The sequence below is a fragment of the Schistocerca nitens genome, chromosome 4 (assembly GCF_023898315.1).
Source record: "Schistocerca nitens isolate TAMUIC-IGC-003100 chromosome 4, iqSchNite1.1, whole genome shotgun sequence".
Classification (NCBI taxonomy): domain Eukaryota; kingdom Metazoa; phylum Arthropoda; class Insecta; order Orthoptera; family Acrididae; genus Schistocerca; species Schistocerca nitens.
Genome location: NC_064617.1, coordinates 690,616,204 through 690,631,309, shown reverse-complemented (window position 1 = coordinate 690,631,309; position 15,106 = coordinate 690,616,204). Strand labels below are relative to the sequence as shown.

The 15,106-nt window shown below is 40.1% G+C and overlaps 1 protein-coding gene across 5 annotated transcripts in view; it reads left to right on the top strand.

The window, feature by feature from the left end:
• LOC126251908 (leucine-rich repeat flightless-interacting protein 2) overlaps positions 1-15,106 on the top strand; it is a 248,750-nt gene that overhangs the window by 179,072 nt on the left and 54,572 nt on the right. For all 5 annotated transcript variants that reach the window (XM_049952635.1, XM_049952637.1, XM_049952633.1 and 2 more), the window contains one exon: positions 10,078-10,226. In XM_049952635.1, coding sequence (XP_049808592.1) covers positions 10,078-10,226 — 149 coding nt within the window. The remainder of the gene's footprint in view (positions 1-10,077; positions 10,227-15,106) is intronic.

Genomic DNA, 15,106 nt, shown 5'->3' with positions numbered 1-15,106 from the left:
ATGCACAAAGCAGTCTTGAGTTATAGTGGGTAGTCTCCATGTGACCCGTGTTTACATTTAGTGATTTTGCTGTTTCCCCTTCGTTTACTCTCACGTCAAATGAAAACAAAATGGATATCTGTGGCCGGGAGCTATCAAGTGCATTAAAATACATTCATATAATTACGGAAGGCTGAAATATATTATTAGTTTTAGATTTTATTTTATTTCCACCTTTCTGACAGTCAAGCATTAATCGCCCTGCAGAACAATGAAGTTATTTTAGTCTGTTTGCTAAAGAAATTTGACTTTTATTAACCTTTTCAGCAGAGGCAGTCAATGTATTTGAAACGAAATGTTTAATTCCACAGTACTGGCTGGCTTCAGCTGTTCGCTGCATTTCAAGTGCACGTTTTCATCTTCTAGCACGTATGGCATTATGCCATAATAAAGAACCAAACATGATATAATACAGTACTGGTGCTCCAAGAAAATTTACGTCCCGAAAGCCACACTGAAAAGCTTAATATCAGGTTGAGGTCTACTTCATTGGGAATCTGGACATACGAATGTGCACTTTAAGTATGCACTTTAAATGTGCACATTTTAGTATGCTCATCAGGTATCCTCTGATGTATTGTTTCTTTTATGACATAATGTATGATCTTTCAATGTCTTACACATACGTACATACGGGATCCCTACGTCATGCTAGCTGCGCAAGTGCCATGTCACCTGTTATCTGCGCTCTCTGGCAACTTCTGAAACATACCTATTTCTAACAGGTCGCGGGAAAATATTGCGAATGGTGATTTGAAAAGCGTTACTTTCAAAGTAAATATCCTTTTACGTAAGTTGAACTACGTGTGAGAATGTACCATGGCTTTCTTAAATCACAGAGCGTTTGACTCTCATTTGAAAATCAACTCTTTGATGACGAGCCATTTTAGAAGAATTTCGAACCCTGAAGACATTTATGTCATTGTTAAAAATTTTATTGGCACATTTGTGTGATATATCTTAAAGTGTAACATGTTCAAAAAAGATCAACGTTATATGTGAAAGCTTAGCTTCTCTTGCAGCTTATTAACCTTAGAGACCAATATTATATGTGAAAGCTTTGCTTTTCTTGCAACAACACTATGTATATTAATTTAAACTATTAACTTTCCCTGTTTGTGTGTTCGTGCTACTTAACAGTGATGTTGCTTTTGCCTGGTTCAGTGCTCTGAATATCTGCTGTCATTGGCTGGTGAGACCACGTGACATGAGCTGTGACGCTTACAAAAGCGCATCGCAATCTCGATTTCAATGATTCGGAAAGTAACATGCGGTGTTTGGTGGAATTCCAATGTATACTTTTGTAATACAAAAATACACAGCGTACATGTTGCTGCACATCAAAGATAATTCCAAAATGTGTTTTTTTTCCCCCGAGTTTTGTTTTCTAAAGTGCCGGGAAATTCTATGCCCGTGTACAAAACCATAACCATTCAAAGGATTTATAAGTTTTGCAGTTCCAAGGGAAAATATACTGTCACTTAACACGGAAAAAGTATGTCTTCACCCGAGAGAAAGTGTATTTTTAACCGGGAAATCTGGGATCTTTTTTTTTCTTGTCCGCGTATACACGCTGTTATCACAAGTTTTCAGAGCCATTGCCTCAGATGAGGCTTTCTATTTGTTGCTTTGTACTGTTGCCACCACTGCTCCTCTACAGCTGACAACTCTGACTTTTTGGGGGCTTGTAGTTCAGACTGCAATGTCATGGTTGACCAAAGATCACCTTTTCCAGTGAAATGCATTTCTCAAAGAGTGCGGGCCGAAAGTAGGAAGAACATAGGTACAGGAACAATTGGTATAACAGTTGTAAATTGTCGTAGCTATGTTGGGAAAGTACCAAAGCTCCAAGCACCAATAGAAAGTAGTGATGCTCAAATTGTTATAAACACTGAAAGCTAGCTACAGCTGCAGATAAGTTCAGCCAAAATGTTTGCAAAGAATCTAACAGTGTTTCGAAAGAATAACTAAAAACAGTTTGTGGTGGCATATTTGTTGCTGTTCGAAGTAGTTTATCTTGTCGTGAAATTGAATTAGATAGTTCCTACGAGTTAGTATTAGCAGAGGTCATTCTTGGCAACCGGAGTAAAACAATAATTGGATCCATTTACTGACCTCACAATTCAAATGATACAATTGCTGAAAGGTTCAAAGAAAAGTTGAATTTAATTTTAAACACATACCTGACTCGTACAATTATAGTTGGTGGTGACTTTAACTTACCCTCTGTATGTTGGCAAAAATACATGTTTAAATCCGGAGGTACACTTAAAAGATCAGCCGTAATAGTATTAAATGCAGTCTCTGAAGATTATTTAGAGCAGTTAGTTCATGAGCCCATGTGAATAGTAAATGTTGTGAAAACATACTTGACCTCTTAGCAACAAATAATCCTGAGCTAATAACAAGCATCAGAACAGATGCAGGGAGTATTGAACGCAGGGTTGTCGTAGCGAAATTGAATAGAGTAACCTCAAAAACCTCCAAAAATAAATGAAAAGTACTGCTTATTCAAAAAAAGCAGATAAAAATTCACTTGACGCCTACCTGAGAGGCAGTCTCCACTCCTTCCTAATTGACAATGTTAGTGTATATCAGATGTGCCTTGAATTCAAAGAAATATTATCGGCAGCAGTTGAGAGACTTACACCGAATAAATTAACAAACGATGGAGCTGATCCTCCTTGGTACCCAATACGGGTCAGAACACTTGCAGAGAGAATGGAGGGGGAAAAAAATGCCAAATATGAATGGACGTAAAATCTCCAAGACTGGCGATCTTTCACAGAAGTTTTAAATTTAGCGTGGACGTGAATGCGAATTGCTTATCATAGTTTCCACAACATAATTTTGTGTCAAAACCTGGCAGAAAATTCAAAGAGCTTCTGATCGTTTGTGAAATGTGCTGGTGCCAAGACACAATCGATGCCTTTTCTGTGCAGTAACAATGGAAATACTATCGACGACAGTTCTGCCAAAACAGAGTTGCTAAACACAGCCTTCCGAAATGCCTTAACAAAAAAAGATAAAGTAGATATTCCAGAATTTGAGTCAAGAACAGCTGCCAACATAAGGAATGTAGAAATGGAGTAGTGAAGCAACTTTAATCACTTAACGAAAGCAAGTCTTCTGGTCCAGACTGTATACCAGTTAGATGCCTTTCAGAGTATACCGATACAATAGCTCCATACTTAACACTCATATGCAGCTGTTTGCTCGACAAAAGATCCCTACCCAAAGACTGGAAAGTTGCACAGGTCACACCAATATTCAAGAAAGGTAGTAGGAGTAATCCACTAAATTACAGGCCCATACCATTAATGTTGATATGCAGCAGAATTTTGGAATATGTATTGTGTTTGAACATTATACATTATCTCAACATAAGTCATTGACATATAGTCAACATGGATTTAGAAAACAACATTCTTGTGAAACACAACTAGCTGTTTACTTACATGAAGTGTTGAGTGCTATTGAGAAGTGATTTCAAACTGATTCCATATTTCTAGATTTCCAGAATGCTTTTGACATTGTACTACACAAATGGCTTTGTGCTTATATGACTAGATTCCTGATTTCTTGTCAGAGAGGTGACAGTTCACAGTAATTGACGGAAAGTTATCGAGTAAAACAGTGATATTTCTGGCGTTCCTCAAGGTAATGTTATAGGTGCTTTGTAGTTCCTCATTTACATAAATTATTTAGGAGACAACCTGAGAAGCCGTCCTAGGTTGTTTTGCAGGTGATGCTGTCATTTATCGACTGGTAAAGTCATCAAAAGATCAAAGCAAATGAAAAAACGATTTAGAAAAGATCTGTATGGTGCAAAAATTGGCAATTGACCATAAATAACAAAGTGTGAGGTCATCCACAAGTGCTAAAAGGAATCCGTTAAACTTCAATTTTACGATAAATCAGTCAAGTCTAAAGGCTGTAAATTCAGGTAAATACCTAGGAATTACAGTCACAAATAACTTAAATTGGAAGGCACAGAGATCTACTGAAGAGACTGCCTGCACTTGGCCGTCCATTTTTAGAATACTGCTGCATGGGTGGGATCCTTACTGGATAGGATTAATGGAGTAAATCAAGAAAGTTCAGAGAAGGGCTTGTATTATCACAAAATAGGGGAGATTGTGTCACTGAAGCTATACAGGACTTGGGACGGACATAATTAAAACAAAGGCGTTTTTCGTAGTGGCAGAATATTCTCACAAAATTTCAATCACTAACTTTCTCTCCAAATGCGAAAATATTTTTTTGATGCCAACCTACACAGGGAGAAACAATCATCACAATAAAGTAAGGGAAATCAGAGCTCACACTGTACAAGTTTGGAATAATAGAGAATTATTGTGAAGGTGGTTCTGTGAGCCCCCTGCCAGGCACTTAAATGTGATTTACAGTGTATCCATGTGGTTGTAGATGGAGATGTCGAATTATTGATCATTGGTGTCACTTTTGTCTGTAACAGACACTGAGGTGGCGACATAGCAGTGTCATTCTGGTTCAGTATCCATTGTCAGGATATGACATATTATTTCCCATTTCCTCTAGATACTTAACATTCAAGTACCTTGTTACTCAACCGTGCATTGAGGACACCTTACTGACAGAAGTACCACCCTTCATTAGTGCTACCTGGGTGCAATATTTTAGCATAATGATAACCAGGTCCAGAGGTTCTGACTCCACATTCAGACGCTTTACTTTCTTATTTACTGGCCCTGATTTGTAATCAGTTTGTGAAGGACAGTCATAAAGTTTTAGCTGTCACTGTGAATTACTTTTTTGTTTGCAGGTACATGGCTGCAGTCCTGGAACACATTGAAACCTTTGTGCTACAGTACTACAGCATGTCTCCAGATGAGGCAAAAGAAAATAGTACAACCTACTGATCAAGTGGAGATGGGCTGCACCATATTGTTGTGGGCCATCGTTGACCTGCTACGGTGCTGTGGCACAGGGTTTTCAATGTGTACCAGCAATGCACACATGTAACTGCAAACAATCAAAAAATGAATTACTTATTTTTTTCTGACGGGATAATAAAGACTTTATGACTATCACTTGTTGTAATGAATACTAGCATTCTTATTTTTTTTTCATTTAAGGCACTATAAGCTGACAGTTTTATTATGCAGGCAAATTGAATCCTGTATTTTGTTATGAAATGACACTGTTGTCAAGGATCTGACCTTCAGTTTGGGTGGCAATCCTAATTTAGGTTGTTTATGGTCTCCCTAAGTCAGTTCAGGTATTTAAATAACTTACAGCCAAATTTCTTCCCCAGTCTTCTTGAACTGAGCTAGTGGTTCATTTCTGATGATCTCATTGTCAATGAAATGATCAAATCTGATTGTTCTTTGCTTGGTAACAATAAATAGTTTTGTCAAGTTTAATCTTACACCTCGTAACAATATATCAAATTTGTGATCTGTCTAACACGTATCAACTAACAGAGTAATTTCTATTAGGCCATTACTTTCCTGATTATGATTTTTTTGATTGCAAATGATTTTTTAATGTTCTATTTACTTTCTTCTTGGACGATCTTTCATATATGGTGGAGCACGTGTTAAGACTCCAGTGATATCACTTTTCCTAGATTAGTTTCTTTTCTTCTGTCCAAAGCTTTTTCTTCCTGCATATAGCTTCTAGTTCCTCAAGCTCTTTAACTTTACATATGTATATTCATTCTAAATATGTTTTTGGCATTTATGTCCTTTTTTATAATGTTAATTTGTTGCAGATTTTTGTTTCAGAAAGTTGTCTTTTCTGCTGGCTTGTTAAAGATTCTTGTGGTGAAACTAGTGTTGCCCATCTTTTGTGATCTGCACAAAGATTTTTATGCTTTACTTTTCTGTAGTGTCTAATATTCTGCCATGTGTCTTGTGTAGTTCATGGTTGCTGTACAATCAGTAAGTATTGCCACCTTTTCTTGGCCCATGAAATTTGCTCCTCCTTATGCAGTGTTCTTTGGTAACAGCATAACATCAGCAAATACTTAACAGTTGATAGTAATGTCTTCTTGCTTGTAGCCCACTACAATTTGATTCTTAATTTTGTCAATATCAAATGCTTTTTCCTGTTCTTTGGGTTTGTCCAGGACATAGTACGAAGTTATGGGAATATACCATTCCCTTGTCTTTTGTCACTTCAGCTGGTTCAGAAAACTCACCCATGAATTAAATCTTTGAAGTTGTGCTTGTTAGTTGTATATTTATTGAAGGTAGCACCTATTTGTTTAAATCTATTACTTCAATACAAGTACAATGAAATGACCTGACTTTATGAAAGAGTTTCATATTACAGTTAAATTTTAAGATTTACTGTGAATAGACTTTTGAGTGGAGAAGGAATTATCCAACAGAAAGTTTTTGAATACAATCTTAAACTTCCCCACAAAACCTGAGAGACATTTAATATGCTCTGGCAGATTGAATATATGTATCCATGTACCTAACTCCTTTCTGTAACAGTGTTACACTACTGAACTCTGCTTATAGGTTGTTTTTTGGCACAATAATACACTGTGATGGCAAAAGCCATTGGATACCTCCTAATTTTGTATTGGACATCCATTTTCTCTGTGTAGTGCAGCATCTGGATGTGGCATGGATTCAACAAGTCATTGGAAGTCCACTGCAGAAATAGTGGGCCATGCTGCCTCTATAGCCGTCTGTGATTGTGAAAGTGTTGCCAATGCGGGTGTTTTTGCACAAATTGACATCTCGATTGTGTCCCATAAATGTCCGACGAGATTCACGTTGGGTGATTTGGGTGGCCAAATCATTCACTCATTGTGTCGTGAATGTTCTTCAAACCAACCACAAATAATTGTGCCCTGGTGACATGGCACATTGTAATCCATAAAAATTCCATCATTGTTTGGGAACCTGAAGTCCTCTGAATGGCTGTAGATGGTTTCAAGCAGCTGAACATAATCGTTTACAGTCAATAATAGTTTGTTTGACCAGAGGACCCTGTCCACTCCATGTAAACATAAGCCACACCGTTATGGAGTCAACATCATTGTATTCACAGTGTATTGCTGACCACTTGGGTCCATGGCCTAGTGGGGTCTGCACCACACTCAAACCCTACCATCAGTTCTTACCAACTGAAATTGAGACTCATCTGACGAGGCCACAGTTTTCCAGTCATATAGGGTTCAACCAATATGGACACGAGCCCAGAAGAGGCACTGCAAGCAATGTCATACTGTTAACAAAGGCTCTCGTGTTGGCCATCTGCTGCCATATCCTATTAATGCCAGGATTTCGCTCACTGTCTTAATGGATACATTCGTCACACATCCCACATCCCACATTGATTTATGCAGTTATTTCAGGGAGTGTTGCTTGTCTATTAGCACTGACAACACTATGCAAATGCCATTGCTCTCGGTCGTTAAGTGAAGGTCGTCAGCTGCTGTGTTGTCCATGGTGAGAGGGAATGCCTGAAATCTGGTATTCTCAGCACACTCTTCACACTATGGATCTCAGAATATCGAATTCCCTAACACTTTCAAAATGGAATGTCCCTTGCAACTAGTTCCAACTACCATTCTGCTTTCAAAGTTTGTTAATTCCTTTTTTTTGTTTTTAAGTGAACACACAGCCATTTGACTGTACTGTCAAATGGTGGTATGTCCATTTAAAAATTGCTGTATTCTGTCTTGGAGTTCCTTGAAAAATTAAGCTGATTATTATTGTATTGGTGATAGCATTTACTTAAACTTATGGACTGACTTTTTCAGGTTCATGAACATTTATTTTTATCTGTTATTACTTTTATGTTGTAATTTCATGTACTGACACATTCCATGATCTTGGAGATTTGCTCCTCAATTTGGTCCTACGGAACTATACGTGTAAATAAATGACATGGCACACCACCTCACTTGCAAATCGGAGAGCTCTCCTCAATGTTTTAATGGCCTGTCAATGCTCTTGGCATATATCTGTGAGATGTGAGCCGCTCTGCAATAGATATTGTGCATTAAAGCTTAAGAGCTGCCTGCCAGGGTGTGTGAGCAGTGGAGAATAAGTTGGGAGACAGACACTAGGTTTTTCCACGAGTTTGACTAGTGAATGTCAGAACGTCACAAATTGGACAGCTAAATGAGTGGGAGGCATTACAAAAAGATGTTTTATAGGGAGCCATAGTCACAAAATTCCAAGAGTTCATGCACCAAAATGGGCAGGGAAATCTGTCACTTTCTCCAAGGTGTATCTCGTTTAATGATTGCGATACTAAAATTAAATTCAGGCTGATACAGAAAGATACTGTCAATCCTGTGTACTATGTGTGAATGGAACAGGAGAAGAGGAAATGAGATCGGTACAATATGTTCCTTCTGCCACACACATGCTGTCTTGTAGAGAACACATTTATGTGTGTATGTATGTAAATAGGTAGGTAGGTAGGTAGGTAGGTAGGTAGAGACCCAAAATAGAGCCCTGTGCCACACCACGTCAATTTGAGCACTTATTGATCAGTAAAAGGCATGGAATTGGTACACACTGCTTTCTGTTCTGACATGCAGATAAGATAAAAACTATGGACCTGTTGTGTATCATCATCATCATCTTCTTCTTCTTCTTCTTCTTCTTCTTCTTCTTGAACAGTTCCTAGCCCCAGGTTGGGTGTCTTCAACACACTCCTCCACATCTTCCAGCCATCAATCACTTGGTCTTTCTCTTGGTCATTTCCTTCATATCTCAGGCAATGTCATACTGTTAACAAAGGCACTCATGTTGGCCATCTGCTGCCATAGCCCATTAATGCCAGGATTTCATCATGAGAATCCTCTTGTTTTCCATTCTCTTTAAGTGCTCATACCATCATAGCCTTGTTGTTTCTGTCCTGCTCTGCAAGGGTGCCCCTTTCACTATTTCTCTTGCCCTTTCATTCCTCATTGTATCCCTCCTTATTACTACTATATTAATTTTGAGGAACTTTGTTTCATTTGCCTGTTATCTGCTTGAATCTCTTTTTCTTCATTACCCATGATTCAGATGCATAGGTAAGTATTGGAATTAATGACTTCTATATATCACTTCTTTGCTTTTTTGTGTAGTGTCTTGAGCACAGGGAAAGAACACTTCACAGAAATAATTCTGCCTGTCTGCCAAGTGCACTGATATTTCTAATTTCCTCCATTTTTCTGTATCACACTTCCCAAGTACTTGACACTCTCCACCTTCTTCAATTGTCCACCTGCACTTGAAGGAATGAAATAATCAAGTTTGCAAAATTAAATATGCTGTGTGAAAATTAAATTACTCAGTACTCCAGACTGATTAGAACTGCTTAGTGGGACTTGAACCTGGAATGATGCTCTTTGCAGTCGATAAACTCTCTGACTGATCTACCCAGCCACGGCTTAAGATCTGTCCTGATAGCTTCGATTTTGTCAATACTTCTCTCAGACTCTCTGAACTTCACAGTAGTTCTTCTGCGTATTTTGCTGGACTAGCACTCTCCAAAGAAAAGGTATGAAGAAATGGCTTAGCCTTTGCTCGGGATTGTTTGCAAAACAATCTTTCACTCAGCAATGGAGTGTGTGATGTTTTGAAACTTCTTGACAGATGAAACCTGTGTGCCAGAGCAGGACTCAAACCTAGAACCATGCCTGTCTTGTCTACAGAGCAAGCCCATTCGATATGAGCACTGCAATGAGTCCTAAATTGGGTAACAACCCCTATAACAACCCTTAGGTTTTGCGGGAATCCATTTCTTTGTGATAACCTTTACCCGTTTGGGCTAGTTCAGCAAACTATACAGGAGAGGTTCTATAAGGTTTGTAAAGTAGGAGAGATATTGGCAGATTTGGAACTCTGAAGATGGATTGTGATTTGTGCACTAGCATTGTTCGTGAAAAGTAGTTTCTGGTTTCAAGTCCTGGTTGGGCACACAGTTTCAATCTATCAATAAGTTTCACTTACTTCTCATAGTCTACAGTTGTGATAAGAAATTTAATTTTGGCATATAAACTATTTCCTTATAGAGACATTCTCTTTTCGTCAGATCCAACATCACGAGCAGCGCGTGTGGCAGCCACTGTTACATCGGGAAGACTGTCTGCCGGTGCAGGTGGCAGTAGCGGGAGTTATACGTCCAGCCGCAGATCTTCCGAGGACTCTTTGGAGGAAGGTATCAACCTTCGGGATGTTAGGGTACGTATTTATGCTAGGAAGTGCATTTTGCTATCGCATTGCATGTGTAAGAGCTGTTTGATAACTTCCAGATGTAATAATGAGAATCAGTGACTATTACTTTATTTTACAAGTGCTTATTCAGAAAGGCTATGACTGACTTTTCCACAAGTGTGGAAACCTGTCTTTTTCTCTGCTGTCGCAAATGTCAACATCAGTACACTTGATGTTAGTGTTTGGGAGTGGCAGGTGGGTGTGTGGGACTAGTCTTTCACCTGAGCTGACCATGGGGTGCAGGATTGAAATAGGTATGGACAAGGATACTCTGCAGGTTGGATGACTGGCAGAACTCTACTTTGAGTGATAAATCATGTCATGAGAACAACTTTTGTTAGAGACAAAATGTTTGCTGTTGCTTTCCAGTGACAATAGGCATACTTATGTACTGCTCATGCCCATGAGAGGCAGCAGGGTATACAGGGTGTTACAAAAAGGTACGGCCAAACTTTCAGGAAACATTCCTCACACTCAAAGAAAGAAAATATGTTATGTGGACATGTGTCCGGAAACGCTTACTTTCCATGTTAGAGCTCATTTTATTACTTCTATTCAAATCACACTAATCATGGAATGGAAACACACAGCAACAGAACGTACCAGCGTGACTTCAGACACTTTGTTACAGGAAATATTCAAAATGTCCTCCGTTAGCGAGGATCCATGCATCCACCCTCCGTCGCATGGAATCCCTGATGCGCTGATGCAACCCTGGAGAATGGCGTATTGTATCACAGCTGTCCACAATACGAGCACGAAGAGTCTCTACGTACATTTGGTACCGGGGTTGTGTAGACTTGAGCTTTCATATGCCCCATAAATGAAAGTCAAGAGGGTTGAGGTCAGGAGAGCGTGGAGGCCATGGAATTGGTCCGCCTCTACCAATCCATCGGTCACCGAATCTGTTGTTGAGAAGCGTACCAACACTTGGACTGAAATGTGCAGGAGCTCCATCGTGCATGAACCACATGTTGTGTCGTACTTGTAAAGGCACATGTTCTAGCAGCACAGGTAGAGTATCCCGTATGAAATAATGATAACATGCTCCATTGAGCGTAGGTGGAAGAACATGGGGCCCAATCAAGACATCACCAACAATGCCTGCCCAAACGTTCACAGAAAATCTGTGTTGATGACGTGATTGCACAATTGTGTGCGGATTCTCGTCAGCCCACACATGTTGATTGTGAAACTTTACAATTTGATCATGTTGGAATGAAGCCTCATCCGTAAAGAGAATATTTGCACTGAAATGAGGATGTGCTTGATGCTAGTACTGTAGAGCAATTTCAATTGGGCCAACTGGCGGGGAATTGAGGACGTACAGCACATACTGATGAAACTAAAATGAGCTCTAACATGGAAATTAAGCATTTCCGGACACATGTCCACATAACATCTTTTCTTTATTTGTGTGTGAGGAATGTTTCCTGAAAGTTTGGCCGTACCTTTTTGTAACACCCTGTAGACACCATGTGGCTTGCACATACCTTGTGTGTTGCCTATAATCCAGTCATCTATTCCATGTGAAAGCGGATAGGCACAGAAAAAGTAAAATTCCTGATTGTTCCTAAAATGTATTTCGCCACTTGACTCATTCTTAAGGTTTACTTGTCAAAAATCACTCTTATCAATTTCCTGGGGTCGGTAGAATGCAGTACAACTGGTTAGCAGACTGCTAGTGGTGAAATCTCGTTGTCTCAGGGCCAGTGAAAGCTAAAGGACACCTACTGTTACTAAAAAGCGTCAGAAAATGTTTTCTCTAACAAAAATTGTTCCCCATGACATGATCTGTCGGTTCAAAGTCACCTGAGGCAAAGACCTTGAAACAATGTGTGTATTCCATGTAAATAGAAGCATAGAACACTGTAGTGTAGCATCTTAGTAGATTCATCAGTTAGATGTAGGCTACTTTAAGCAATTTACAATCAGCACCAAAAATTCACTCCTAAGAGAATTGTCACAGTCAAAGAGGAAAAAAAATCTAATGTTACTTTGAAGCTGTAGCCAATAATTAAGTAATAAAGAAGAAAAACAGTTTTAAATATATGAACTTGCAAAAAAATTCTGTTCTATGTGAACACAATACATGGTTTTAATGTAAGCAACTACTACTTTCTGTAGTTAACTAACCAAAAAGAAAAAAAAGCCAAATTGCTAATGATTCTCAGGGCTATAGTATGAATGGCTTTTTATACAGTCATTTGACATAACAATTCAGTTCAGTTGCAGGTATTTACATTAAAAAACTCATAAGAATGGTTACGTGAAACAAATAGATCAAAAGACAGGGAAAAGCACTATTCACCAATGTACTAGTCATTGTACAACAAGATAGATTGAAACCTCATAAAAGAAGATCACTAAATCATAACATCAAACCACCTAAACACTAAAAAAAATTCAAAATTTGTGGTGTATAGTTTACAAAAATATTAGAACATGGTTCAGAAATAGCTTTAATTATGGAAAATTCCTCATTTATTTTGAGACACCTTTATGTTGACCTAAGTAATGCACCGTTTCACTATGCCTTGCTTTTAAGCACTTCAGACACTTCACTGTAGGTACTTACAGCTGTATGACATTGTAGCAAAGAGAATGAGGTGTAATAGGGTCTAGGGAATTGGTAGTCAACCTAGTCCCTACCACCCAGTAGTGAACATACCAGTTTTCATGGTGGCTGGTAGGGGTTTTAAGAACATTTTCATTACATTTTTAAAAAATTTGACAAAGTATTTGGTTACTAATTATTATTATTATTGAAACTTCCTGGCAGATTAAAACTGTGTGCCCGACCGAGACTCGAACTCGGGACCTTTGCCTTTCGCGGGCAAGTGCTCTACCATCTGAGCTACTGAAGCACGACTCATGCCCGGTCCTCACAGCTTTACTTCTGCCAGTATCTCGTCTCCTACCTTCCAAACTTTACAGAAGCTCACCTACACATCAACTCGGCCAATGAACACACCCGTCAACTCCTATCCTTAATAAAAGTCCTTAATCTTTCTTCTCCCACATCCACACCGACTGTTCAGAGCATTCTCCTACAGGCCAATCGCAAATTAGAACAGCATGCCACCCTCCACCTCAAAAAACTATCCAATCTCCTGGTTTCCCACCTCCGGAAAGGCAACTCACTCACCCTTTACAACCTTTCCAGGAAACCTCAACCTCCTCTCATTGCACACAGACCCAGTCTCTCCCATCTACTCAATCTCCCAGCTCCACTCCCCCCAAAACCTCAAAATTCCAATCAACACAATCTGGAACCACAACACCCTAATTCAGTAGTTAACCTTTCCTCCAAACCTCTCTCCCAATCCGAAACCTCTGTCCTATCCAAAGGCCTCACCTTCAGCCCCACTCCCAGATTCAACCAAACAGCCCTCGTCAAAGATTTACTGTCCTACACCTGTACTCTCTGCTGGAAATATCACTTTGCCACGAAGAAAAATGATCCTAATCCTACTCCTAATGGTCCAACTCCCCAAGACACTATCCAAATTGAACCCTGCCTGGAACAGTTCCGTCCTCCGTCACAGCGGGACCCACCTCCTCTTCCTCAAAATCACCCTCTCCAACCTCCCAGGAATTTCTTATTTCCAGCCTTGCCACTCAATCCTTCTTAAAAAACCTCAATCCTACTCCCAACATCACCACTGCTGAAGCCCAGGCTATCCGTGATCTGAAGGCTGACCGATCCATCGTCATTCTTCCGATGGACAAGGGTTCCATGACCGTGGTACTTGATCGTCGGGACTATGTGGCTGAGGGACTGCGTCAGCTTTCAGACAACACTACATACAAAGTTTGCCGAGGTAATCCCATTCCTGATGTCCAGGCAGAGCTTCAAGGAATCCTCAGAACCTTAGGCCCCCTACAAAACCTTTCACCTGACTCCATCAACCTCCTGACCCCACCAATACCCCGCACCCCTACCTTCTACCTTCTTCCTAAAATTCACAAACCCAATCATCCTGGCTGTCCCATTGTAGCTGGCTACCAAGCCCCCACAGAACGTATCTCTGCCTACGTAGATCAACACCTTCAACCCATTTTCTGACATGTTCCACATCCTGCAGGACCTCCTCACTACGGATCAGTTGGAATGAAAGTAAATCTAATCTAATCTAATCATGCAGTCTCCCATCCTTCATCAAAGACACCAACCACTTTCTTGAACGCCTGGAATCCCTACCCAGTCTGTTACCCCCGGAAACCATCCTTGTAACCATTGATGCCACTTCCTTATACACAAATATTCCGCACATCCAGGGCCTCGCTGCGATGGAGCACTTCCTTTCACACCGATCACCTGCCACCCTACCAAAAACCTCTTTCCTCATTACCTTAGCCAGCTTCATCCTGGCCCACAACTTCTTCACTTTCGAAGGCCAGACATACCAACAATTAAAGGGAACATCCATGGGCACCAGGATGGCCCCCTCGTACGCCAACCTATTCATGGGTCGCTTAGAGGAAGCCTTCTTGGTTACCCAGGCCTGCCAACCCAAAGTTTGGTACAGATTTATTGATGTCATCTTCATGATCTGGACTCACAGTGAAGAAGAACTCCAGAATTTCCTCTCCAACCTCAACTCCTTTGGTTCCATCAGATTCACCTGGTCCTACTCCAAATCCCATGCCACTTTCCTTGATGTTGACCTCCACCTGTCCAATGGCCAGCTTCACACGTCCGTCCACATCAAACCCTCCAACAAGCAACAGTACCTCCATTATGACAGCTGCCACCCATTCCACATCAAACGGTCCCTTCCCTAGGTCTTTGTGGCAAACGAATCTGCTCCAGTCCGGAATCCCTGAACCATTACACCAACAAC